Source organism: Argopecten irradians, chromosome 7 (assembly GCF_041381155.1).
Source record: "Argopecten irradians isolate NY chromosome 7, Ai_NY, whole genome shotgun sequence".
Taxonomy (NCBI): Eukaryota; Metazoa; Mollusca; class Bivalvia; order Pectinida; family Pectinidae; genus Argopecten; species Argopecten irradians.
The window spans coordinates 45,350,792-45,378,389 of NC_091140.1; the positions used below are offsets into that span (position 1 = coordinate 45,350,792).

The window sequence follows — 27,598 nt, forward strand, 5'->3', positions numbered from 1 at the left end:
AGTATAAAAGTGTTAAACTTAAATAGTGGTGACTTTTGATTGATTTACTGTTTTTTTTTCTATTAACAATAATTTTAACCAGCAATTACTTGCTTTACTTAATACTCCTTAATAAACAATATGTGTCTTTATTATATTTTTTTTCTGCATAAAACAAACCAGATTTATAAAAAACACAGTGTGCAAGCACAATGTACTATCATTCCCAGTGCACTGCAAAACTTTACCAACATGGTGAGTATTTTGATATACTTCTTTTTCTCAAGAATTTTTGGCCGGTAATATCTTTATACATCTTAAAAAAAATTGACAGATATGAATTGGAGCTAAAATAAAATGTATTGTTCTTAGATAAGTTTGTTGTTAATCTATCGTTCGATATATATTTATCATATACTATACAATCACAGTTGCCATACATATCCAAGTTAGACAGTATATCAATGAATCCTATTCCCATCGTGAATTCTCTAAGTTTCATTACACTTTGTTTTGGGGGTCAATCGGTGAAAAAGAAGCCAATTGAGACACGTGATTGGCCCGCCTTTGTTATTTGGACTATTTCCAAAATATTGATCCTTGGGGTGGAGATTATATGCAGCGGTTTACAACTCCAAGTAGCGCTGAAAGGCTGAGCGCTACGTAAAACAGCATTAACAATAAAAAACGCCAAATATCCCGACAAGGGGACTGGTGAATGTTTACTTTAGTAAACCCAAGGAAACTCTAGGGAATACTTACGACAATAAATAAAAGCTACCAATAATTGACGAAGAGTCTGCGTCTGCTTTGTTCCCCAATGGATGTTTTACTTAACGCAAATATACAAGATCTAATAGAGCACTGAGTCATATACCGATGAGAGCCACCTTTCGTAGAATTGACTTAGAACCAGAACAAATCTTACACATATAGTCATGTATATACTTCTCTGTAAAAGTTCCTAGTAGTGATATTTCCCATAGGATATTTATTTCAACCGCATGACAAATTGAATGAAACGATTCTCCGTATCTCAAATTGTGTTATAAAAACCGACTGCACTAAAATCAGACTGTTTTACAGTATGCCAAATGTCTTTTGCTTGCGATTTACTTTCGTAAATTTGTGCTTTATGTTAATATGTGAACTCAAAATGCCAAACTGATATCAAGAGATAATTAAAGATTTATTTTTTTGCAAGAACAATATGCGAACGCAGTTGAATCAGTGAAAATTTAGTGACCACCAAAAGAAGTTTGTTTATAATGCATGTTGAGTGTGGATATGCTCAATGGATCTTCATCGTTCGATGAGTGAATTATCGATATTATTTTTTTAAATAGTCCAAAAACCAGACTGAGGCTACACCTGGAGCACCACCATATCGTAACGAACTCATATATATATATGAAACCCTATGATTCACTGATAATGCAACTAACAAATAATGTTATATTAAAAACCGGAAAACTTCCAGGAAAAGGTCGCATAATGCAAAAAAATTACTAATCAAAATAAAATTGAGAACTTGTTTGGGATTAAAGTGGACAAAAATACCCACGTTTTTGGAGAACAAGGTAGCTGTTTCTTAGATCAACTTCGATCTTGGTTCCGTCGAAGGAAACGTTCGACTTGAAGTTGCGCTCGTTGATGGATCTGACGGTATACTCGAGGGCAGTCTGCAATTCATTAAAGTCCTCTGATTCCGTGTGCTGAATAACGGCTGAAACAAGAAAACTTTCATTAACACTATGTGTAAGAGTAAATATAAGTGAATTAATTCGCGGTATCTAAATTTCGTGTTTCTTAATCTGGAACTTATTCGTGGGGTCTAAAATTCGCGCTACACAGGTGTTGTTATATATACCCTAACTATGTATTATTTTCATGGGGGTGGTTATTACCGCAACATATAACAATTTTCAGTATAAATACAATCTCCGGAACTGCTCAGTGCCAAGTTGAATCAGTTGATTTCAGTTTATTACAAATAATTCCTGTGACATCATTGGGTTCCTTGAAGTGTTAAAATGTCCACATGTATGACGTTGTAAAGGGATATTTTACCTTATGCTCGTTTTCTGCCTATGTTTACACTGATTATAAATAGTGATTAAGTTAATGATATATCTTTATATCTAATAAACCTTGTATTAAATGTACACGGGAGTACGGCTTACCATAATTGATCAATTTTCAAATAATCTGGGACGTATTTTAATGACAATGACTGATGAAAGAACAAACAAGAGGCTTCAAATGTGATAGTTCATTGCAAAAGATCACTTCATTTCCTTCTTTTACTTATATATGTAGGCTTATTGTTTACAGATGAAGGGAATATTAAAATAAAAGAAGAAGGTCACGTTTTATTTGCTATTTTCTTTACGGTTCTCTTTCGTGCAACCGAAGGCATTATGATGGTTCTATTGAGACAGGACACAGCGATTTAACTGGCCAAGTAGCTATCCTCAAAGTGGTCATATATCCTCTATCAAATGACCTGGTCCGATTGGCTATTTATTTAACAATCGTGTAACCACTTTTTCCGTAAATTGACCCGAACTTAATACATATGTATATATCGAACGTGCTAAAAGGAATAACACGCTACGGATAAATTGTATTCGCCATTACATAGCATACCATTTAGGTTGGCGTCAGTTATAGAAATTGGCTAGAACAGAATAGATTGAGAGACAGGAATATGCGTATTGGTCCAATTTAAACATTAAACCAAAGCAGAAATTATATCCCTGTAGGCTACCAAAGTTTAAACATGAATATATTGGGTTTTGTTTCACTCACGCACGGAACGCGTTTCCTTAATGTATTTTACATTTATTTCATTTATGTTCAAAATATATAAGCGTAAATTTAAAAAAAAAAAAACCGAAACATTTCGTGTTTTATATTAAGAAATGTCTCAGCCTTATATGAGTCATAACTAAATTTATAATACAAAAAACGTAAATTTAGGATTCACTTGTAGCAGAAATTTAAATGAAAAAAATAAAATAAATGAAAATTAAAAAAAAATAAAAATGATAATAATAAAAAAAAACTTTAATGATAATTTTCGTTAGCTTATATGTTAGCCTTTAGACAAACGCTCACTATCGGAAAACAAATACAATACAAATCTACAATAACGTGTATAAAACACAGTAGTAAGTAAATATATTACATCATGAACAATTCGAGTGCTAAGTACGCTCGCACGTACAGATTAGATATGAAAGAAGAGACTTTTTTCTTAAAGGTCCTATTACGGCCAGGGCTGTTTAAAATTTACGGTGTGTTCGGATTATTGCTCCTTTTTGGCCTTTTTGTCACGAACCTGACTGGGGCATGCTGACAGTGGCTATCACTCTCCTATTAGTCACAATATACTGACAGGCCAGAAGGCGAATCATAGTTGTCTTACTAATCTTATCCCAAGAATCTAAGACCAAATGTATCAATAGGCTTTGTTACAAGGTATATGGCTGTTAGTTTTGCTGCTCTCATTGATCAAGATCATAGAGATAGGCCATGACAAACTGTGATGTGAACATGAGCACTGTGAACACCTCTTAAGAGGTAGACGTTGCAAATCAGGTAACATGGCTATAATATATAAAGACAATTCCCCATGACATTCACATCAAGTTTATGACCAATCAAAAGAGGGCATCCCAATGTAAGTTCTTATAGAAACTGTCACACATGAAATCATATTTCAAATCTGGAGATTAAGGGCTAATGGAATGAAGCATCCGGTAGGTAAATGAAATAAAATAATCTCGTAAAAGATTTTGGTCATTTACCCTCGGCAAGACTCGGGTTGACATGCCGAATTATTTCACTTGAGTTGAGATATCCCTGTCCACTTAATAAACTATGTAAGATTCTTTTTCTCCCATAAGTTTTAGAAAAAAAATATAAAAGTTCCCGCTACTTTCTAGCGTTTTCGTCGCGTCATAATCACAGAAACGTTATTATCAATCAAACTAACCCCTCCCCCCACCACCACCACCACAAAAGTGTAAAATAGAGTTGTAATGTCCTTAATAATAACGAAATATCCCTATGAGGTATGGGAGAAGTGCTGTTTTACGCTGAAACATGCTTTGCATGGAAGTGACAACATCAGTGATAGAGTATGACACCAAAAATAGTGTTTGTTTTTTTGTGGCACAGTGAGAATGTACTCAACATTGGAATGTCTTATTTATACTTAATCGGTTAAAATCCATATTTATATATGTAAATCACAATTTTTGGTGTATCAAAATAACAATCTATATATTCTTATGGTATTAAAACTCACTGTGTGTTAAGCCATTATTTAACTGTCTCTTTTTCATTTTAGGAAAATGTCTTCTGTCAGAGACAGTGTCAAACATTTCACTCATTTTATGAGAGTCGAAATCAAAATCACAGCGTCCCGGACATGCAGGATTTACACTAGTTCACTGTGAAGCATCTTGCTTCCTGTACAGTTTTGTCTACGAGCATCTGTAACAATAATGGGCAACACAGTATACATTATCTCGTCAGCTGTACTGTGGATTCCATCGTTATGTACCATTGCGCAATTAGATCCCTCCCCGTTACCTACCCATTAAAGAGAAATAGGTAATTACTGATGATTGTCTTTAACAATGTTCCTCCTAGGATGTATGGAAGTCTCAACAGGACATAAAAAGATAAAACATTTGTGTAATGAGATATTTTTTAAATAAGGTGTAGGTATCGTTTTAGACATTTGGCAGATAAATAGAACATGAAGTATTTAGCAATATGTGCCCAAAATTGACAGAGATCATTTTCCAAGAAAGCATGCGTAATGGTATCAAATTAATTCCACCAGATTTATCAACGATAATAGTAAACTAGTAACTACTGGGTATATCTAAGGATCGTTAATAGTAGAGAATAGGTACATGTATTGTAGCGGGATAGGACTGGGTCGACCATCGATGACCCGGTAGCTCAGTCGGTAGAGCACTCGGCTAGTGTTCGGAGGGTCCATCTGAATAACTCAATTGCCCCATTTAATTATTTCATTATTCAGAAACCAGTAACCAAACTATGTGTGTGACAAGAACAATGGCTTCACAAAATGACATACCAACGATATCAAGGTTAACTAAGTCTATCAATTAAAGTTCAATGTGTTAATTTGTTTCAATCTAATCACAAATGTCTTTTTATAACTACATCTTTCGATGGTCTGATATCAAGAAAAGTATTATGACTATATCAACAGTTGGTTTGTATCTAAAAGTCGAGCTTCGATGATCTGATACATTAATAAATCAGCGTTAATACTCTACATCACTTGTGTGTTTGCAAATATTGTTATGTGTATGATAACACTTAAGCATTAAAACGATTTGTGTAATCTTGATCTCGAAAACGCTTGTAAACACAATGCTTTAATGTCTTGGTATTCAAGCTTCATCTAGATATCGATATCAGACTCGTGCAAACAAATTCTGCTCGCTGTTTATCCTTGTGATCAATCTGCAGGGATATCGGTGGCAGTCAGCCCCATTACCGCGTTTGAAGCTTCTGTGTGTAAATAATTTCATTTTAGAGGAGAGAGAAAAATCAATAATGGTCTCTCGTTATTTTCGTTTGGTAAATTGTAACTTTCTTCCCCAGACCTGCTGTTTTAATTCAATGATTACACTAGGGTAGCGTATGCGTTTTGGTGATAAACGGTTATTATGGCTTCTACTGTGAAACAGTGAAATTGAGGACAACAGTCCCCATGATATATCATCAACATCTAAGCATGGGTCGTTTCTTAGTAAACACATATCTAAGGCTTGGAATGTTATATTCTGTTTAGTGTTAGAAATGTGAGAATATTGACACTTTGGTGTCATCTGGTGAAATGATAGCCGTTCATTATGACGCAAGCCCAAAGACTGTCAGAAAACATATTCAGAAAAAAAGCAGTATATGGTATTCCAAAATTTTAAACCTGCGTCTATAGCTTTTGACAGGTGTCCGTGATATTTTAGAAGCAGGAAAAACTGATGAAGGATGTCGTAATCCTATTGTATATTACTTTTAAATTATGTATGTTTTTTTTACATGTAAGATTCTAATTAAATCTTTTTTTGAAAGTTTCCCTGTTACTTGGCAATTTATTTATTACAAACCAACAACACATTATCGTTTGGAAGATTTCTTAGTTTTCTTTCAAGAAAAAGCTACAAAACCTTATCTTTGCGATACAATTGCTATTATTTCCAAGGTACAAAACATCGCCTAATTTATTTCCATCCCATAACTTATATTCAATAGTCATCTTTTTTTTTTTTTTTTTTTTTTTTTGCAATTAAATTTATATCGGTAATATCTAACAACGCTCAGTATATTAGAAAAATACTGATATTCAAAAGAAAAGTACTTCATTGTATGAATACCCTTCGCTTAAATTACATTTCTTGGAATCTGTGTTATAATTATTTATGTCATATACATGTATTCCGTTATTCGTCAAGTCTATTCTGCGCATGGCATCAGGATAGATCGATTCACGAAATGAATTATGGCAATTTCACCCAACATGTAACTAGATAGACTGGAATTCTTTTCCAGCGTCTGTGTTAAAGCAGGCGGCTTTTGGTAATTATAAGATGATATAGGGATTTCTATGGAATCCCTTGTGAAAATAACGAACGACATCTGCGTATGATGGCTACAGCTAAGAGTATCCATTCTCGTTATCAACAGTGCCAACGTCCAAACTCAATAGCAAACCAATAATAACACTAGTCTCAATCTCGGAAACTCTCTGTAGCTAAGAACGGAACACCAACCTTGGAAATAAAAGCGAATTTCATATTTATGCAAAGTATTTCTAAATAAAGAATCACATAACCGATTTTGTAGATAAAATGTTTGCTTGTAAAGCTCAATAGAGCTATTCGAAGATAATCTCAAGTGGCAAGCGTGTTTATTGGGGAAAATAATTTGCGATTGCATTTAGTTCCACTTCGATCAGAATCTCAATTTGTAGAAAAATAAGTTAAGGGCTGGAAACAAGTATAGAGCACGTGTCTGTACGGTAGGGCAATTGAGCACAAAATAGAGAGGCGATTCAGGGTATTGGCTTAACGATCCTGGCCATGCTGATTCATTCAAGACAAAAACCATGGGCGATATATATTTAACGTTGTTTGCTTCAGTGAAATTCTGTATAAAGATCTGTTTTGTTTTCCAGGTCTATCTCATTGTAAGGAAATAACATGCAAACAGTATAAAAAGAAATACTTCAGTATTTTCTTGTTGTTTTTTTTTCTTTTCCTTTCCTCATGTTTTTATCACCACTCCTTGTCTTACGTTGATATGAACAAAATCAATATATGATTTATTTGTTTTCAGTATAATGTAACATTATTGAATATTGTAATAAATGTATGTTTCAGTGATATTGCACTATAAAGTAGAGTATGACTATCACAATGAGATATGAGTATTTATAATATAAACTATAATGAAAATAATGAGTTGATATGAACAAAATCAATAGATGATTTATTTGTTTTTAGTATAATGTAACATTATTGAATATTGTAATAAATGTATGTTTCAGTGATATTGCACTATAAAGTAGAGTATGACTATCACAATGAGATATGAGTATTTATTATATAAACTATAATGAAAATAATGAGGGCGACTTGTAAGTATACTGTTACCCTGATGGTTATGCATTAATAACTATTTTTATTAACTATTTACTCTAAAACTAAATATGTTTTAACTATCAAAATACCTATGATGTGTTTATAAACTCTTATACCAATTAATATGATATAAACATTGATTACGTAACAATACTCATTTAAAGCAAATTATGAGTCTATATATATGAAATCCATCCATTTTTACATCTTATCATTCGCAGAATTAAGATATAGAAAATCAGACATGTACATTACTTATCTGTGCTTCCTCTGGTAAAGCTATAATGTTATTTCACGCCCGAGGTGTTACATTACAGACGAAAGTGACAGTAACCTGATGTAATCTTTCAGCGAACATTATACGAAAATGAGACTTCGGAACAAACGCTGGCTGGACATTGATCCAATCACAGACTTGGACACACACTCAGGTCTACAACTAGACATGGATGTGATTGTGGGTGATAAGCTCGTCGTAGACTTATGCTATCTTGTTTGACTACTTGCATTTGCGCCGTTTAAAAGGCCGTCAATAATATCTGTTCGGGAATGCTTTATGTAATTGAAGATAACAGACTCGTGTTATGTTTTAATAATACATCGTATGTGTTAATCTTACATTAATAAAGTAAAAGCTGTTTTCATTCTTTTATAAGGTTTTATTTTTGTAAACGTCTGATACAGTTTTAATTTCGTCATCAATTTTGTGGTGACCGTCAGCATCCATTTTTCTAATTACATCATGCTCCCAGTTAGATGTAGCTCAATGTGCTGCAATAACATAATATGTTAAAGTTGTTTTTTTCTTACCTATCTTTATAACATAAAATCATAATCAAAGTTAATCCTTAAATGATTCTTCTGCTATATATAATAATTCTATATCTACATATAAACAATAACTCTAAATTTCGTACTTTAAAAATGAAAAATATCTTTTGCCCAAAGACAATCCCTTATCACCATTTTCGTTTATCATAAATTATATTCCAAGTCTGAGTATTGATGTAATACCATATTATTTTGACGGAAAAAACCCCAGTTAATTTCAGAAGTTTCTGCAGATTTATATCTCACAATAACACAGCAACGCCCATAATAGGAAATCATTGTTCACAGCTGAAATTGGCACGTGACCCTTTGACTTCCCGGTGATCAATTCTAACGGACCTGCCAGACTAGCGGTCTTTGGAGAAATCAAATCCATAGAAATAATATTCTTTCTTAATCTATAAATGAGATATCGGAATGGAACATGCTGGGTAGCCTTGGTAACACAATGGTCCTCGAAATGATTACGGGTCTATGTCAGCTAGTGAGAAATTGCACTACAGAGCGGCTATTATTCTCATTTGGGTAGAAAACAGGTTGTAATTCATATGTTCATTCAACATGCAAGTCGAGAATTAATGAACTATGTTATACTTATTTGGAATTTCTATATTACTGTTTAAGTATTAGCTTGACTACTTTTGGAGATAAACAAAATAAATCTAGGAAATCTAAGATAATTCATTACGACAATTCGTTAACCAATCAGAGACAACGATACAGTCGCCAGCGTCATTCTCATGTTATAAGATGATTAAAGATATTCAACTCGTGTCGTCTGTAGCTGATTTACGTGGTTGTCCCTACTGTACAACCTCGTGACGTCACGGCGTCAACTAAAAGGTATATAAAATGTGCAAGGCTATTTCGGAAACCAGTCTGGTAGCAAAGGTTGTATACAGTGTAGTCAACGTCGGAAACATTGGCGCATTTTTTTATATTTGGAGAAGAATTGAGTTACAGTCATGATTTTTAATATTATTCTTTCGCATAAAAATGGCGAGGTATATGTAATGATGCCGCCGAAGTATGAAAGAAAGATACCCTCTTATCTAAGGATAGGAAGAATAGAGATAGTCTATCCTCTTAATTACGTTGTACCATTCTCAGTATGCCGCGGGTAATACTATATATTTTATTTTCCTCGTGTAGAATATTTCTATATTTCCCATCAACATATCAAAAGAGTTTTCTGATACAACATAAGTTTTCCTTGATATTATCAAAGACGTGCAGCACCGACATACGCAGAACACTATTTTGTATCTCATGAAAATATGGTTTATCAAATATAAGTCCAGTCAAATATTTTTCCCGAACGGTCTCTGCTGGAAATAGGATGACTGTGCCATATGATGTCACTAATCACATTCACTGTAATAGGTGGTAATGGATTTTGTACCATGGATAAAATAGAGGTATTGGAATTTCAACCAAAAGTATTGATTTTTAACGCGCCGAATGGCAAAACTATTACACCATGTACAAATAATTTCCCTGCGGCGGTGTCCGTTTATTTTTCTCCAGACACCCTGTTTGCCATCAACATCTAACTTTCGGTGACATTCAACAAAACGTATACATTAGATTTCAAACTGTTAATGGACAAATCAAATTTCGGGTGGAAGCTTTGAAATCCCATATGAATTGTCAAAATGGAAAACCACTATAACCATACCAAATGCACACAGGTTTTTTTTTATTCTAATAAAGTGTTAGCAAATTCATTTCCCACTTTTAACATATACAGTTTCAAATATTAGAATTGATTCCCTTATGAAATAAACATTCAACAACGTGCAAACGGTAGAACATTAATCGTTTTTGACCAACATAGCACAAAATAATATTTAAAGCGTCGGTTGTGAAATACATTCTAACAAATGCGAAAAGTCATGAGTGCTGTTCTTATTGTTAAAACGGACACACTCTCTATCTTTAAGTCAAATACGCATAATACAAGTATACTAGAATTTCTTATAAATGTAAGCAAGAACGCCAGTCTCAGAATACGCTTTCTCAAACACAGTGTTAAAGTTACATATGTATTGTCTATTAGTAATATAAAATATTACTATATTTAACAATATAAAGTTATTGGCATATTTCACGTTAGTATGTTGCGTTTCATTATTTGATTTCAACCCCATTGACCACCTTGGTCACATTAGGAAGTTACCGGTTTGGAGGTTAAAGAGAATTGTGTACCCGGTGAGTAGAGACCAAACTCTTGCTGTCTTTTTTTCTGCCTGATTTTGAGTTTGAACGTTAGATCAAGCAGGATGAGACTAGTGGTAATATTTTCACAACTTATTCTTCCGGTAACTATGGTTACCCTCAGATTCTAATTAACACAGCCCAAGTAAATATGCATACCCTATTGTTATTTGTACCATAAATGTTTACTTTTTTATTTTCTTTAACATATCTTTTTTATTTACCATATAAAACAGTGCTGTCAAACAACTTCTTGAAGTCAAAATAAAATTATCATTCCTTGCACGAGCATACTTTTGTGTCAATTATTAAGCGGAAACACCGCTTAGACGTTCAATGACGAAATTCCATTTAGTCCAATTCGGTAAACGACTCGCCTGCGTCGTGATCTGAAGCCAACCATATCGATTTTCTAGTTAAAGCTTCGATACTGTTCTGTGGTACCGCTGCAACTTCGCTGAGCTTTGAACGATGGGCTGAGCGAGGTCAAACGGAAGAGAGATGCTCGTTTCTATCCATCTGCTTTCATCTTCATCTAACGACTAGCCCGATATCTTAGATAATCTAGAAAATCTAATTCTCACTTCACATAAAAAACGACTTTAGGTTAAGAACAAAGGCATACTTACGAATGCGACACAAAGACATCACTGTATGATATTTCGAGGCGTCTATATTTTACATGGTAAACAAGAAATATTCTTGCTCATATTTTTCTACACGTGTATGAAACATTTTTGTTCCAACAAAAATAGTCGTTATTGGGGAATGTCGGGATCTATCTTCATTCACATCTTTATTAGTTCGAATACTTTTCACTTTCTATCTTCTGGCGATAATATGAATATTTTGTAAGAAATTAAAATTGGATTCAATGCATAAACATATTAATCGTAAAAAGGTAAATAACAGTAGCCAAACTATAAGATTGTATCACCATGCGTTCCAGTAGGCACTGCTCTATGATTTGGAACATGCAACAAAATGTAAAACCTAGGTTAATCGTTTAGATATTTTAAACATACTTTGCACTATTCTTATTGGAGTAAACATAATCACGTGGATGCTGATGTTTATCAAATTGAGTCAGCGTTTCACAACATCCGGACAAAAAATAATATTGCATTTACGAACTGTTTATATTACCCATTCGTTGAGTTCCTCGGGGTGATAAGCTAATACCAATTCTATTTTATCAACGCTTTAAACATTTGAGAAAAAAAACCACCTTAACAACTGTTATATAAGGTACCTTAGATTTGGTTAGCATGGTATTAAACCGTCATGATAGAAATTTATGAAAAAAAAATGAAAAAGAGAATTACGCACTCGGTCATTATGTAAGTCTACCAGGGATATATAGGTCCATTTTGTTGTTAGGAATAAAGATCAATACAACCAATATTTCTGTCGAACTTTGTTTAGGTAAAAAAGGGGGTCTCCTTTTGTAGCGTTTAACTATTTTCACTTGAATTTAACTTGCAGAGAGATGAAGTACACATTGGTATAAATCGATAATTTAATCTTCAAACGTCAATGGTCTGGAAGCCATCATTGAGTTCTGAGGATATTTCGAGCACTTGTAACGACGTTTAATCTTTTCTTAGTGTCGCTTTTAGCATGCACGATAGTTTTAATAAAACAATAACGAATATAGCATTTTTTCTATATAGCATTATAAATTATATCATCGAACATCACGTGTTTTTGATTAATAAAAAATATGTTGTCAAGTACACTAAACCCATTAATAGAATAACGGAAGTACAAAATTAATCCCCAAACATCATCATCGCCAACTTCCATTATCTACTTGAATGTTGTGATAAAGATCAAGTTGATCAAAAGAGGTGTATTGATATAATCGGACAAATTCATTGAGGCAAAACATATTCTTCTTCAGGTTTTATTAAAACAGCTTAATCCAATAATTACGTGTGTTACTGTAGCGAACTTCCATTATCTACTTGAACGCTGTGATAAAGCTCAAGTTCATAAAAAAGGTGTATTGATAATATCAGACAAAGTCATTGAGCCAAGACTTATTCTACTTCAGGTTTTATTAAAACAGCTAAATTCAATGATTATGTGTGTCACTGTAGCGTATCATCAGATAATTAATTCTTGTGTCCTGTCAACACGCTTTGTTTGTATTTCTCATCTCCATTGCCAGGGATGGAAGTCATGACGTAATTAGATTTCACGTAGAGCATACACACGAAGAACTGTAAACGTAATATGACGACTTTAGCAAGCAATGGAGTATGCCTTAAAGCCATAATTCTATGCAAAAAATAGATAATATCAGAAATTAAAATTTGCTGAGTGCAACCATTTGATTTAGTTGCAGATCAATATTATGGGAAAGGTATATTGTTTAATGTCATGTGAGACTATTGGTATTTGTTATGGATACTGTAAAACCATTGCATCGGGTACTGTCACACAAATCATTGAAATGCAGATGTTTTTATTAATCACAATATCATATATAGAGTTACAGCATTTTACGCCATTATAAATTATAATACGACGAAAAAGAACTATATGATGAGCCCAAAGTAAATGTATAACTTACCAGATTCGACAGTGCAATATTTTTGAGTTAAATTTGCTTTCCTAGAACCAAGATATTTTGTTCATTGATTAACCGTTAAAATAGCAAGTAAAAATGAATAATTTACAGATAGAACTATGTGGTTTTACTTTTATAAGTTAAATGTTTTATCCTTTTGTATCCTTTAGAAAATATTGGATAAAATAAATATCATGAGACATAATGTAATATAACTCCATTATTTATATCCGAATCAAGCAAAAAAAACAACATCACTACTGTAGCTGTCATTCTAAAGTAAAAATACATGACGGTACTCACATGTGATCATACGCATTGATGGAAGGAAAAGTGTTTGATATTTATAGATAAAAATGGTCTTCTAAATTATCATAAAGTACATGTATGTACTCAAGTATCTAAAAGTATCCTTAATGGTTTTACGGATATGTTCAATGTCAATGCATATTTATGGTAGCTGCTTTTCCCATCTGAACCCTATTTAAGGAACGCCTTCGCATATATATAAATCAGAAGAATTCCTAACGCTTGAAAGGTTGAATGTGAATGATTCATGACATTATCAGACGTAAATCTATTATTTTATTTGTGTTATCTGAAAGCCTTTTTATATTCATCACTGATGTCCTTTATATGGATTTTTCATTATTGATATTAATACACATTGCTATTTTGGTATGTTATGTTTGATTTTAGCCAATGACGATGGTGTATGTTTTTTTCGGCATTGACATATTACAGAGTTACCTGCCCATATCGATAAGTATTGATGAATACGTAATGTTTTGTGAGCTTGTGGTCACATTTTACGAGGAAAACCACGTTATTTGTCCCAATTGATTCCTGCATGCAAGATATAACTCTGTAATATTTAAAAACGAAATATGATAAGATCACTGTTAGCACAAAAATACGTAGTTTACTCTTCACACAAATAATAAAAAAGATATAACAAGTAATCACACCATTTCAATATTTTAGTGTGTGTTTATCATTATCACTGGTACCATTTCGGAAAACCTTCAACTGTCATAACGATGATTTACACATGGAATATTATTAGGTTATTGAAAATTATGAGATGTCCTAATTTTTATACTTTACAACATTTCATTTTCGAAACCGATTTAATTAGTTATATGACATGAACATTGATTTAATGCTCTGAAAAGAAGTGAGGGGTGTACACACGAAATTAGGTTGTCATGAAAATTAGTCCACAGTAATTGGTAACATGTCAAACTTGACTGATTTGGTCGGATGTAGGTGATTAAGCAGATTGACGGTTAACTAATACTTCTATTCTCCGTATATACAGCTGTACTGTATGATGTAATTGTTGCTGCGTTGACACGTTTGTTGTTTTAGGGTTTGATATTTAACCTCAAATAGAAAAATGAGACTTGTGTTACACAATAATTTTGTAAAGATGAACCCATAATTTGTTATATTCGGGAATATTTTGAAAGTTTCAAACCCTGAAAGAAAATATCCACTAACATATTATTTGTTAATTAAAGTTACGGATTCTGATTTCGGTCCTTGTTAAACCTTAAGATACATGTATATTACCAAAAGTTCTCTATCCCTGGGTCGCGAGATCGAATCCCATGTGGGCCAGTTGCCAGTTGTACTTTTTTCTCCGGATACTCCGGTTTTTCTCTACCATCATACCTGACACGTATTTAAATGACCCTTGCTGTTAATAGGACGTAAAAGAAAGCAAACCTAAATGTTTAAACGATTATGATTTGAAATTCCTATGTTGTCATCAATGCAGTTTATCTATTCGTAGATTATGTACGGTTCAATATAAAATTTTGTGTGATATCCCAATAACATTAAAATATAATTACGTTGATCCCTACAATTCGACAGTATCAAAGTAATATGTATTGATTTTTTACGGAATATTTTCTATATAATATCGCTAATCCATTGCATCAGCCAATCAGATTATATATTACAAACGGGTATATTATTTGTTAACACCAATCAGAAGTTATCGTTACAAACAAAATACAATATTTGCATTACCACTGTGTTATATGTACCTACAAAGCCCAATTCATGGTATTTTCAAGTATTTACATTGACAGTTAGGCTCAATATGGAAACATATTCTAATGAAAATATTTTAATGGAATTAAATGTTATACTTATCGTTATTTATCCCGTTTTATCGATGGGACTATTTCATCTACTGTTACTGTTTAGTCGGTCGTCCGTGGTAAGATAAGGTTAAGTTTCCATATCATCATTTACAAAAGGGATTCTCAATGTAGAACAAGTATATATTTGATGTACATATAAAGAGTATTGACGATTTTTTTTTATTAACGGATCATCAGCTGTCAATCAAACCGGGATGTACGTGATTATGCATGTTGCACTGTGTATGCTCCGACACGTTGCATACGTATATATGTGCGAGACTAGACCGACCAATTATATGGGGCGCAGCCCTTCGTGCCCGAAGCGCTTCTAAGGTAACAGATACATGAACATATAAGAAAAAACACAATCTTCAAAATTCAATCCTACACACTGACAGCTTCAGTTTGCGGCCGCCATTTTTTTCATACATATAGGGAGGTAGTTCGTTGCTCAGGTACTGTCCTCTCAAGTAAATATACATTTAACTAATGCAAACGCATAACAGGGGTAATTAAACATTTATTTTTTTATTTTTTTTTAAATATTAATAATAACACTTTGAAAATTAAAAGCTATATAATGCAGTCAAAATATCCACCAAGGCGAAGATGAGCACAAGGAATCATGACGTCACATAACGTCAACAAATGGCGCGAAATCATAGAATTCGCAAACGCGGCCCTCCAGGCCTTGAATGCTCACAGAGAAATACATCTGGCTGCGCCCTTTAAAGCCTTTCCTTCAGTCATATTATATGGAAAAAAAATTAAGGCCAAAAGGCTAAAGTTTCGCCAGTTACTGGACACATATCGTATATCTAATACATGTAGGATTTGTTTTATTAAAAACCATAGTCAACTGTGATTATGATATATTACCATTGATAATATCTGGTATCATAACCCCTTTGACATTTGGCGATATGCTACAGTAAAATCATATATGTAATACACATACGGTGTATGATACATTTATGATACTACAACATATAAGATTTGATGAAACAACTTTTTTTAAATTTTTATTGTGGGTCTTGAAGAGTAAATGAAATCAAAAATGAAATGAATATAAGAAATATTTTTTATCATAAAACTACAACAAACTATATTTTGAAAGATCCCAACGTGAAAATGTATCACTAAAATCCAGCAAAGGCCGCCATTTTGTCCCTCAAACCCCGAATCCTTACGTCACGACATTTTTCTTGACGTCACTATATAGTTTCTGTTATGACAATGACTTTCCTGCCAGACACAATCAATAAAAACTGTTCAAGGTTTTAAAACACTAGTGACATATGCAAAAATATTACACGGGCAAAGTCAGTGGGTATCAGGCGGTTTATGCGGTAAATGTATTATTTCATTGTCGAGTCAAAGACTTATGTTTAACGCTATTTTATTTATGGTTATTGAGATGTTTATTAAGTGTCAGAATGTCATTAAGTGTCTTCGTTTATTAGTTTAAGGTGAACTTTGCTAAAACGCGTTTCAGCAGGTGAAGGTAATCAAAATATATGGCGAGAAAATATCATGTAACCCATGGTAGATACATTGAACCCATTGTAATGTGTACATTTGTGCACTTTTGTTTGTTTTATTGCTGAGCACAAGTACATTTCACATTACACAAACAAGGTCAGTTGGTATGTTCTTTACAATTTATTGATCGTTCAGGACTCGCCTATTAAGGATCCGTGTGCATTAAGAAAATGATTAGTATCAAATTACAAATGATACGTGAGAATCCATTCTACTACAAATCATCTCAAGTTTCCTATCGCATTTACAAGCACAAAACACTTCATTAAAAAGTAATGGGTTCTTATCAATAATTCGAGAGACAGACTCAATGCAATTACACGTCGACTCCTCGTTGGTTAGTGTAAAATTACACACAGTGCGTGCGACATTAATATAAAATCACAAAAAATGTTAAAATCAATTTAGTGTATTAAGGTATTAATTAAAATTTCCAGTGTACATTAACCAGTTTCTTTGTTTCAAGCTTTGTTTTTTCCTTTTGGATTAACAACAATCTTGATGCACGAATCTCTTGCATTGTGTACACAAACATCTTTAAGATTTACTTTTTACATTCAAACCAATTTGCGTACCACGAGTGATATAATCAACACACATACCAAACAATTAATATTAAGTGAATAGGTCAACAAATAACATGAATATATATATATATTTTTTTTTATTACAAACCTTCTATAGATGGAATTTCATTGATATAAAAATAGAATTTGTTCCTCACTTATTAATTATGAAAATGATAATCCGGGCAGCCATGAAACTGCATCAAAACAACAGAATCATTTAATCAATAACAAAACACTAAAGATCTTCATCATTTGAACAGAAAATCATATATGCTCTTTATTTCCTAATTTACCAATATCTCTTAGATTATATGTGTACTCAATGTAACTGGACAAAAAATTATGTCTGTTTTAGGAAATATCATATTATAATTAATATGCAGTGTTAGACCTATACGCTGTTAAAATGTCTTTACAGATGCTATCTTGTATTTCATCAAAACTGTCGCCTTACAACGGCATAACATCCACCACCAAATGATAACAAGTACCATTAATTTTTTTGGTAAACAACAATAACAGGGACGTTTATGGCCTGATGCCATGGTGTGGTCTTTGAATCAAAAGGCTAAAACACATACTATACACTTACTGTCCTGCTAAAAGACATATGTAGTATTTGATTGTGGAGATGCACTTAGAGTTAATTTCTACAGAGGACATAGCGAACACTGATAATATGTTTACCATGGTATTGTAATGGTTGACGCTGATGTCTATATCATTACTCACCTATCTGAACGGTATTGTCGTCCGAAGCTAGACATAACATCAAAAGCGTCAACTGTAAGCACAATGGTATCACTAATGCCATTTTTCTTTCTTCCTTATCTCTCGAGAATAGGTGACTATCTTGAACATACTTTGAGAACTACTTTCACTACCGCCTGGCGCGTACTTAGGCGTCCACAGCGCAATCCCTTTTAGCGCATGCCTGGCTAAGGTTGTCTCAGCTCATCTTCCCGTCGTTTTCCATATACGCTAGCCCGTCGCCCGTAAATAGTCTGTGCTATTGCAAATATGAGTCAATGCTAGAGCGCTGCTTGTACGTTAGAGATAATTGCACAATGTTTTCTTTCACTGTCCGGATGCAGATCGCGTTCGCTAAATTAACCAATATTTCGGCACATTACATCTTAAACAATTAGCAGGGTTCGCGATGCAAATCTATCTCTGCCGAAGCCTTGTTACAGAGTCTTGGAGAGCGGGATATCAGATCAATGGAACATCTCCCAACCTTTCTATGCACGCGCTTGGAGGGGAGGTTCGGCATTTCGCCCCTGAACACATCCATTAAATATCATAAAGCTGTTTTCCAGACTCGGTACACAGATAGTGGATCTCAGTAGCACAGATGTAGTCCCCCTATCAATTTACTTTACGTGTCAGTACACTCGGTGGATTCTTGTGTAAATTTGGAATGTATCTATTTGAAAACATTCTTAGTGAATGCCAAACATACACATATCAATAGTTTAAATAAAATATCTCTTGGGGAAACATGCTATTTATATGTCTCAGACTTTCATGGAAACACTAGGAATTGAATTACATCTTTGCTTATTTAGTTTTACGTATAAATCGTAGATTTGCCATCATAATAAAATATTTTATTTAAATTTGATATCAAATACTGCACTATTGTGGCTTTTACATTACCTTTAGAAATAAAAATACGAAAGTCGAATAAAGAGGAAATATTGTATTTTTTCTGTTACGTTTAATTAATAAATAACGTAGCATTATATGTGTGTTGTAATTAATGATACATGTTATACAATTTTTTACCCATTTAATTATGTTTCTCATAATTTTGTCAAGGAGTTACGAAATATTTCATTATCTAAAATCATAATTTAATAATGCTAATAGCTCTACCTGATTTAGAACCGCACATACCTCCTCGCATAATAACATAAATTAACGACCGTGTGTTTTGATAGTGATTATTTTTAACATTAGAGAAATGGGCTAGGATTTATTTATAATCAGCATTAGACATGTGTCTTCCCGCCCGCCTCTTTCAATAAGTATGGCATGACGCGCGTATGACCGTCCATATTGACAGTATAATTAGTACTTTACACCGACACCTTTCGCTCTGGCACGGTTACTTGGCATCTCCATTGACATCAAGTTGACTCCATTTTCCCCAATACAGAATCCTGCGGCATCTCAACCGTCTGTGCGCCTGCGCAGCCGACTCTTCCTAGAAGTCTCTCGATTGTCTGTCGAAGCGAACGTTAAACAACTAACTGTTAGATGCCTATGGCTTGAACGCTTACTATGGCGGTTTGCTATGTTGGATATATTGTAGTTATATCACAAACAAGATGAGGAACTGTGTGTTATTATCCTATATATTATATTTCTTTCCTGGTCTTGTCCTTTTCAAGACAGCCAGCGGACTCCGGACTTTCAACATAAGTAAGTATCTACAACATTATCTCAGTGTTTATAAATTGTTATTTGTGTCGGCCTTGTAAAACATATTTTTTGTGTTCTATTTTTTAACGATTTTAAATATATTTTTTCTTATTTACATTCATATATTAATATTTTCTTTAAAATATTAAGGAAAATATATGTTACCAGTCATAGAAACAATCATTTGTTTATAGAGAGACAAGCCAAGATGCGTTTAGATATGGTCTCCAGAAAAGATCATCGTTGCTAATTGTGTGCTCGCCATTGTCGAGACAGTAGTTGAAATATCTACGGATTTCTTGTCCAAATACACACAACCTTATTGCGCATTCTGGGGGCATTTTTATCGATTAGAAACCTTACAAGGCATGGCTATATTAGACGGGTAATTGTTAATGTGTCAAGGAAGATCTTTATATCAAACCCAATTCTTCACAATCGATCGATCATCTCCCCCGTGGGAGGGTCTGGCGAATCACAAGGGATGGGGAAACCAGCATAGCCACTATTATCATATGTAAGGGAAAGAACAGTGAATTACATTTGTCCCCAAAAATCAACACAATGAAATTGGCGGCCTTCCGTGTAAGATATGAAACTATTTCCAGTTCAAGTTCATAGTTGTTATGGTGACATCATGGTGCTCTGGTGTTTGTGGACTGTAAAATTGACAACTCCTTTGGGACAGTTTTGCTATTGATCCTAATTCATACTATTGAACTCTGAATACACAATGAAACGAAACAATAAAAATCACTTACGGCGTTTTGAGCGATTCCTTCCACAAGGGACAAAACACACAGAGTAGCAAATAGACATACAGTCAGCTGTACCAATATGATTACCGAGAGGAATGGCTTAAAAATGTCATAAACAACAGTTTTCACATTTTTTTCTGTTGAACATAGCATGTACTCAAAATGTTCTAGATATATTGTCTGGCTTTGTTTGCCTCTGGAGACCCTCTTTGACAGTGGTGTGGTGACATGTCACCTGTATGACGCGAGCAGGGAGTCCCACGCGAATTACATTACCTGCTCCTTGATCGTAAAACTAAATTTTACATTTACACCATCGGTCTTTCATGAGCAAAACAACATGACATGCTGAACATTTGCTGTTGTACGTATGTATACCCCCTATTCTCACATTTCCTCTACCATAGGAACTGTTGATTATAAAGCCTTCATGTTTGGTCGAACTGTGATGTTTATCACAACCTAGAGTTTCAGAATCTTAATTTTAGATACGTCTTGTCAACTAACTATCAAGAATAAGAAAAGAACTTTAAAAGTTTTCTTTATTGAATTCACATGAAATACAAATATGATTGACTTAATAAACATTATCATAGCAATAACAAAAGAAAGTGATAGCATATTTGTATGAGATGTTATGTAAAATTATATACAAGCAATACAAATAAGATATATTTTCAAACCATCTTCTAGTTTGAGTAAGATCCATTGACACATGCGTATAAAGCAAACAAGTGCATCTTAAAATAGCATATTTGTTGAAATATCCATCTAAAGTATTTGTAACGGTTTAAACATACATGAACTTGTCAATTACCTTTCTGAGTTACAGATACTGTACTATTTTAAAGCAACATCGGATATTAATTACCTTACGTGCATAAAATTATTACACTTAACTAAATTACAAAACCTTGAAAGATCATATCATGAGGCCCTTGGTCCATAGACCAAAGGTTAAATGAGTTAATACAGTGAAATAACACTATAGTGATTAAAGGGACAATTCAGTCTAAAAATAGCCCACTGGAGTGGAATGTTCGTGAAATGTTCAAAATCGCTAATATCGCCTTTACACATAGTGGTCGGATGTCTTGTGTGCCGAACCCTGGACCTTGCCAGTGTAGCAAAACATTTTTTTTCTAAAACTACTCTAATCGCTCTTCCAGCAGTGTGTTTTTTTTATTAGATGCATGTTCTTGTCTAAAATCAATTTCATCAACTTTACAGTGGTTATGCATTGCATTTGTTTAACTTACGTGACTTTTGGCTCGAGTATGGGTACAGCGTATATGTTGTACTCGCTTAATCGTATTGATCAACGATTTGGAATTTCAACGGTATCAATCAAAATACTTAACAATGTCGTGGAATTTGTCAATATTTCTTGTTATATATTTCATAAGGAATGTAGAATAATACATTTATGTCTTATTTTGCTTCGTGGTAATATAACATAATTAGCCTCACTGAATTGTTCCTTTAATGAGTAAACATAAACAATTCCTGGTATTATATACTGCATTTTTTACATACTACTAGTTACATTTGTGGGTAGGTATTGATTGTCACATAATATTTTTTGTGAACATAACGTCATATATTTCATATATCTACTATCAAGGGCGGATAACTCTGTTATAGGCAAAGAAAGAAAATATTTATGATAAATTAATAATAAGTCAATTTGATCTAAACATGGTCTTAATGTGGAAGAAACATGACTTCTAATGGAACTCCTAATGGTACTAATATATATCATATCTGTAGTACAGTTCAAGGTTATAATTTATATGTTGTGACATGGCCACATTTTGTGTGCTACGTCACTGCTCTTCTCTGATCCCCAAAATGCTACTCATAGTAACCCTTTGTTGTTTGTAACTGGCGTAGGTTTTATTTAGAGCACTACCTGAACCCAGTAGACGAAAGACCACTGGGCGGCATGGTGAAAAGCAGTTGATTATCACTGAGTCATAAGTCTTGCCAAATAGCATTAATTAGGTTGAGGTGAAAGCTTAAACATATAAAGTATACAGAATTAGATACATGTAAAAATCAAGTTCGTTCTAACTGAAATATCGCCTTGATGCTACGGACATTCCCTAATGTGATAACATTCAATACGATGGCTGTTCTATAATGCAATCTGACGGACCCTTATCAGTTCCATACTTTATATTAAACATATACTTTTTTATCGTCACGAAACTTAATTCAGAATTACATGTATATAATTTTATAAAAATTTCGTACATGATCTTTACAACTTCAAATCAACCACAGATTATTGATATTTTTACATAAAGCCAGTGTCAAGTTATGAATTCACAACTTCCTTATAACCACTCGTCCAAATTACTTAATAAATTAAAAATGAAATTAAAATTAAAATCAAATAAACAGACAAATAAACAAACTAACTAACAAAAAGAACCAAACAGTTAGAAGAAATCAAGCAAACAACGAAAAAAAGGAACAACAAAAACAAAAAACAAAAATCGTATAATTCGTCAGTTTTCCTTTTTTCTGCAGTAACTATTTCATGGTACTGCTCTTTAAAACATGTTCATTTTTGACACGATTGTCATATCTGAGTAGATGACGTTTAATTATCAATATAAACTAATTGACTAGTTAATGAAGTTGATCGCTATTAAAAACCCAAGCACAGGAAATGTCAATGGTTGCCTAACTCACAAAGTCTACACGAACACGGACAGTAAATCCGGAATATTCACTGTGTTTATATAAGCTCACTCCAGACAACGATATGACTATACTTATAATGGAATATCCCTGGATTCGGCATAACGCTAAATCTCTGATTTTAATGTAGGAATCCAAGATTAGGGCGGTACCTCTGTTATAAAATACGAATATGTAAATAATGTATCATTTTACTAAACACGGTGATATACAAACACTTGCTTGACAGAGATCGAGCATGACTAGAGATATTTTAATGTCGTATCCATTAGAAACCAGCAATATATCGTGGATATCTGTAAATCTGCCCCCACATCTCTTAGAAATCACAGCGTAGTAATTTCATGGCTCTTCGGTTCGGTGTTTGCCGCACATGCATAAAATACATTAACGTAAGTAATGTCATGTGATGTACTGTGTAACACTAAGAACCGAATATCAAATTCAATCAGATTCATGTGGATGGATGGTAATATATTTTTCAAAAATTACATATTTGGTATACAAAAGCATTTTTTCATGTGAATTTCACCATATTTCACCCGAGAAAATATTACCTGCGTAATGTATTGTTCATGTGAAATTCACAACATGAATTTAACATAAATTTCACATTAATTAATTCTGCGTTAAATTCACTTTTCTGCCTGGTCCACGTGACATTCACGTAAAGAATTATTGCCTGTTTAATTAATTGAATTCTATTTTGTTCTATTCTTCGAATATAAGATGTTTAAAATTGTGCTATCAAATCCTACAATGGATGTATTTGCTAAATACATATATGTGGATATGCATACTACCTTTGTATTACTGTAACAATGGATATTTACAGAACAAATATTATGTTTTTATAACGATATCCGAGCCAGCAGACGCTGAGGGAAAATATAGGTAGAACAAAACACAACAGAAATCGTCCAAGTAATTGAATACATAATGGTTTGTCTAGACATCAAACATTATTTATCTATCTGTAAGTAATATATTTCCATGTAGGCGTATAATGCCGGATCTTTTGTGACCCAGCCGACCCGAAATGTACTACATGCTACCAGAGATCCTATGGTGCGCTCATTTGTTCTGAAGTTGCGTCATCCCATTGTTTACATGAAGGATGGAATCAGCGATTTATGTTGTCGGGGAAAAAACGGCGCAAGTGGAGGGGAGCGAAATAAAAGTTAAAGGGAAGAAAATAGAGAAGTGCGTCCTGATGGTCTAGGACCGACAGAGAAACGGGACGTAATTTTATTCGAGCATATTGGATGAAAATGAGTGTTAGGGTAAATATTTTTCGGTTGATTTGTGAGTTGTTGGTGTGTTATCGTCCTATCTCCAGGTAGAGTAATTAAATGACTCCTCCTTTATTTAATATTTTCTGTGTTTGTTGATGTATAATGTGGGAGGCTGCGGTACGTTCTCCTGCTGTGTCTAGTGTAATAGTGTCCATTGTATAGTGCTATTTCACTGAAGTATACTGCTAGATACATCGGACCCAGTCAAGTTACATTACACTAACAACGTGTGAACCAGTTGTTACAAGCCTTTTTTGATGAACGATAAGCAGGAGAAGACACTTCCAGTTTTATAGATTACGGTGTGTCTAGGCCAGGGGACAAAGCCAAAAACCTTCCACCATAGGATTGAGCGTTCAACTGGTTGCAAAACGTGAGGCGGTATCAAAGGGACGTAAAAGATAAAATCCTCTATTTAGTTTGTTTTTACGAGCATACAATGGGAACAGCTAGCACAATTTTAATGTTCTACCAACAAGGTAGTAACAAAGAAACTTATTAATTAGGAAAGAGAGTTAATGTGGTGCATGTATTTATATAAAGAAGGAAATGAATTTAGTAACTGCTTGATTAAAACCACTTGAGAAGTGACCTGTTAGAGATATAGATATAACAGTAAATAATTAGTAACTTATAAACATATATTTTGGAAAGTGTTTATAACGATAATTTTGGCGAGCTAATGTCTTAAATATTGTTGATATCACTTAAACTTATGGTTGGATGTATTGTTACACAATTATTGAACGTTTCATATAATGTAGCATTTTATAGTTTTCGTAAAGGTTTGTCCGGACCAACGTTTTTACCGAAAGATATATCAAATTTTACTTAACGAGTACCAAATATACGTATAACAACCACAAAATGATTATATGCGTTGTTTTGGAAAATGTTATCGAATATTATTTTTATATGTCACTTTTAAGATTACAAACACACTATAAAGACTATCATTCTCGGATAGTAATCTTAGACCTTTACAAAATAGCTGTAATTATAACATAAATTGACCGAGAAGATATAAAATATTAAGCGGCCCTGAGTGTCTGTCGATACTATGACGGTTAATAGGTTCTCGTGTCCATTCTGTTGGAGGACTAAATCCCAGAGGAGTGACTATAAAAGGAATAATTCCGGACCACTTTTCCGGAACAACCATTATAGTGCTCCGTATTGACATAGAACATAATAGCACATTATCTCAATCTCAAATTCCAGGGTAGCGTTAGGACCAAAGCTCGTAACAAGCGCGTTGTCATTCGACCATTTCTGTACCAGGAACGCATGCGTAAACGCACCACTTTCTGGAGGTCCTTAACGGGCAATTGTAGCATTCACACTACGTTATGCAATTTAATTAATGTCAATCGTTGCAAATACAAGAGAGGAAATACTGAACTTCTGAGTTTGAATTTAAACGTAATTTTGTGTCACTTATTATTGAAAATAAGGATTGGACGCACAGTTTTCTAATTTAGAGACGCCCTCTCTCTCCTGTTGTGTAAATATAAGAATTAGAAATCAAGATCAAATAATCTACATGTAGACGAGTGCGGATACGATGTAATTCAGGAATAAATATAACAATTGATGAGTAATGCAATAGCCATAATAACTGGCTTCAAATATGCATATACTAACTCATATTCGTTTAACCCATTGATATAATATAATTTCTCACCATTTGTTATAATTGTCACAGGATGTGTATGTCATCGAAGGCATGTTACCATCAAAACTTTTCTAACGCGTCTTTGTGTTGTTCTCTGCAGACGACGTGGCAGGGTGCCATTTTTGTTTCTGAGCTAGTTTCGGTTTATGTCTAATTATGCATTCGGCGTGATTTATCAATGACAGAAATTCTAATTACGACATTGCAAGACTTATTTTCCTATCAATTCCAACAAAATGTCGCCTCAAGTCACGTTCATTTGTCACAGTATCTCACCATCGCGGCTTGACAGCGAAATTTTAAGCATTGAACTTTTGAGTTAAATTATATCTCTTCAATTGATTTAAATACCAGTTTGTTACTCGGGATTTGTACGACTCCATGGACATGATCAATCACTTTTTATTTCCAACCCATTTCCATACCTAATGGAATTCTCGTTTCACACCGAGTTTTTTCCCTAACGTGCGTGACTTTGAATATGGTAATACAATAAATAAAGACAGAACTGATAATGCAATTATGGGATGTTTATTTCGACTTTCAGCTTTTCGGGTTTACATTTATAAAAAAATCAACATAATTAAAGTATCTTACACAAAATATGTTAACACTATATATCTCTATATATCTCATCTAGGTATTAACCATAATAAAAAATTACTTGAATTTATCCGTCCTTAACATATTTACGTTTTAACGTAATTAAAGTAAAACCTCAAGTAATTGCTATCTATCACGCTGAACGTAAAATGTGGATTTCACTCTTCTATCCTTATCAACAATTACCTTGAGTATACGTTTATGTTTTACAGGTACAACACAAAAATCTAGGAGTGTCCTAAATCTACCGTGAAGCGCTTTATGATGAATACCCAACTGATAATGTGACGTGTCAATAGTGTTCTTCTTTACGAATTTCATTGTATGTCTCTAGCGGGAAAATAATGAATGAATGAGTGAATGAATAAAATACGGAAATAAAGTATTTAGGAATATCATTTCTTCGAAATCATTACGTCGTTGTGTCGGCCAATCAGAAACAACGTTATAAACAGAAACGTCATTTTCTTTCCTTCATGACACCAAGACCCCTTTATAATCGAAAGCACAGGTGAAACATTTCAGTCAAATCAAACACTCATCCAACTCCAAAAATGTTCTGAAT

At 33.5% G+C, this 27,598-nt stretch overlaps 2 protein-coding genes across 3 annotated transcripts in view; one reads left to right on the forward strand and one right to left on the reverse strand.

The window, feature by feature from the left end:
• Positions 1–18,695, reverse strand: part of LOC138326685 (glutamate receptor 2-like) — a 32,267-nt gene extending 13,572 nt beyond the window's left edge. Inside the window, exons 1-2 of one of the 2 annotated variants that reach the window (XM_069272686.1) lie at positions 18,299–18,695; positions 1,544–1,705 (exon numbers count right to left, since the gene is read on the reverse strand). In XM_069272686.1, coding sequence (XP_069128787.1) covers positions 1,544–1,705; positions 18,299–18,380 — 244 coding nt within the window. In that variant the 5' untranslated portion in view covers positions 18,381–18,695. The remainder of the gene's footprint in view (positions 1–1,543; positions 1,706–18,298) is intronic. The other variant, XM_069272688.1, reaches the window with a different exon arrangement.
• A 1,092-nt stretch (positions 18,696–19,787) lies between these two features.
• Positions 19,788–27,598, forward strand: part of LOC138326687 (glutamate receptor-like) — a 66,609-nt gene continuing 58,798 nt past the window's right edge. Inside the window, exon 1 of the mRNA XM_069272689.1 lies at positions 19,788–19,993. Within this exon, the coding sequence (XP_069128790.1) occupies positions 19,900–19,993 (94 nt within the window). The 5' untranslated portion in view covers positions 19,788–19,899. The remainder of the gene's footprint in view (positions 19,994–27,598) is intronic.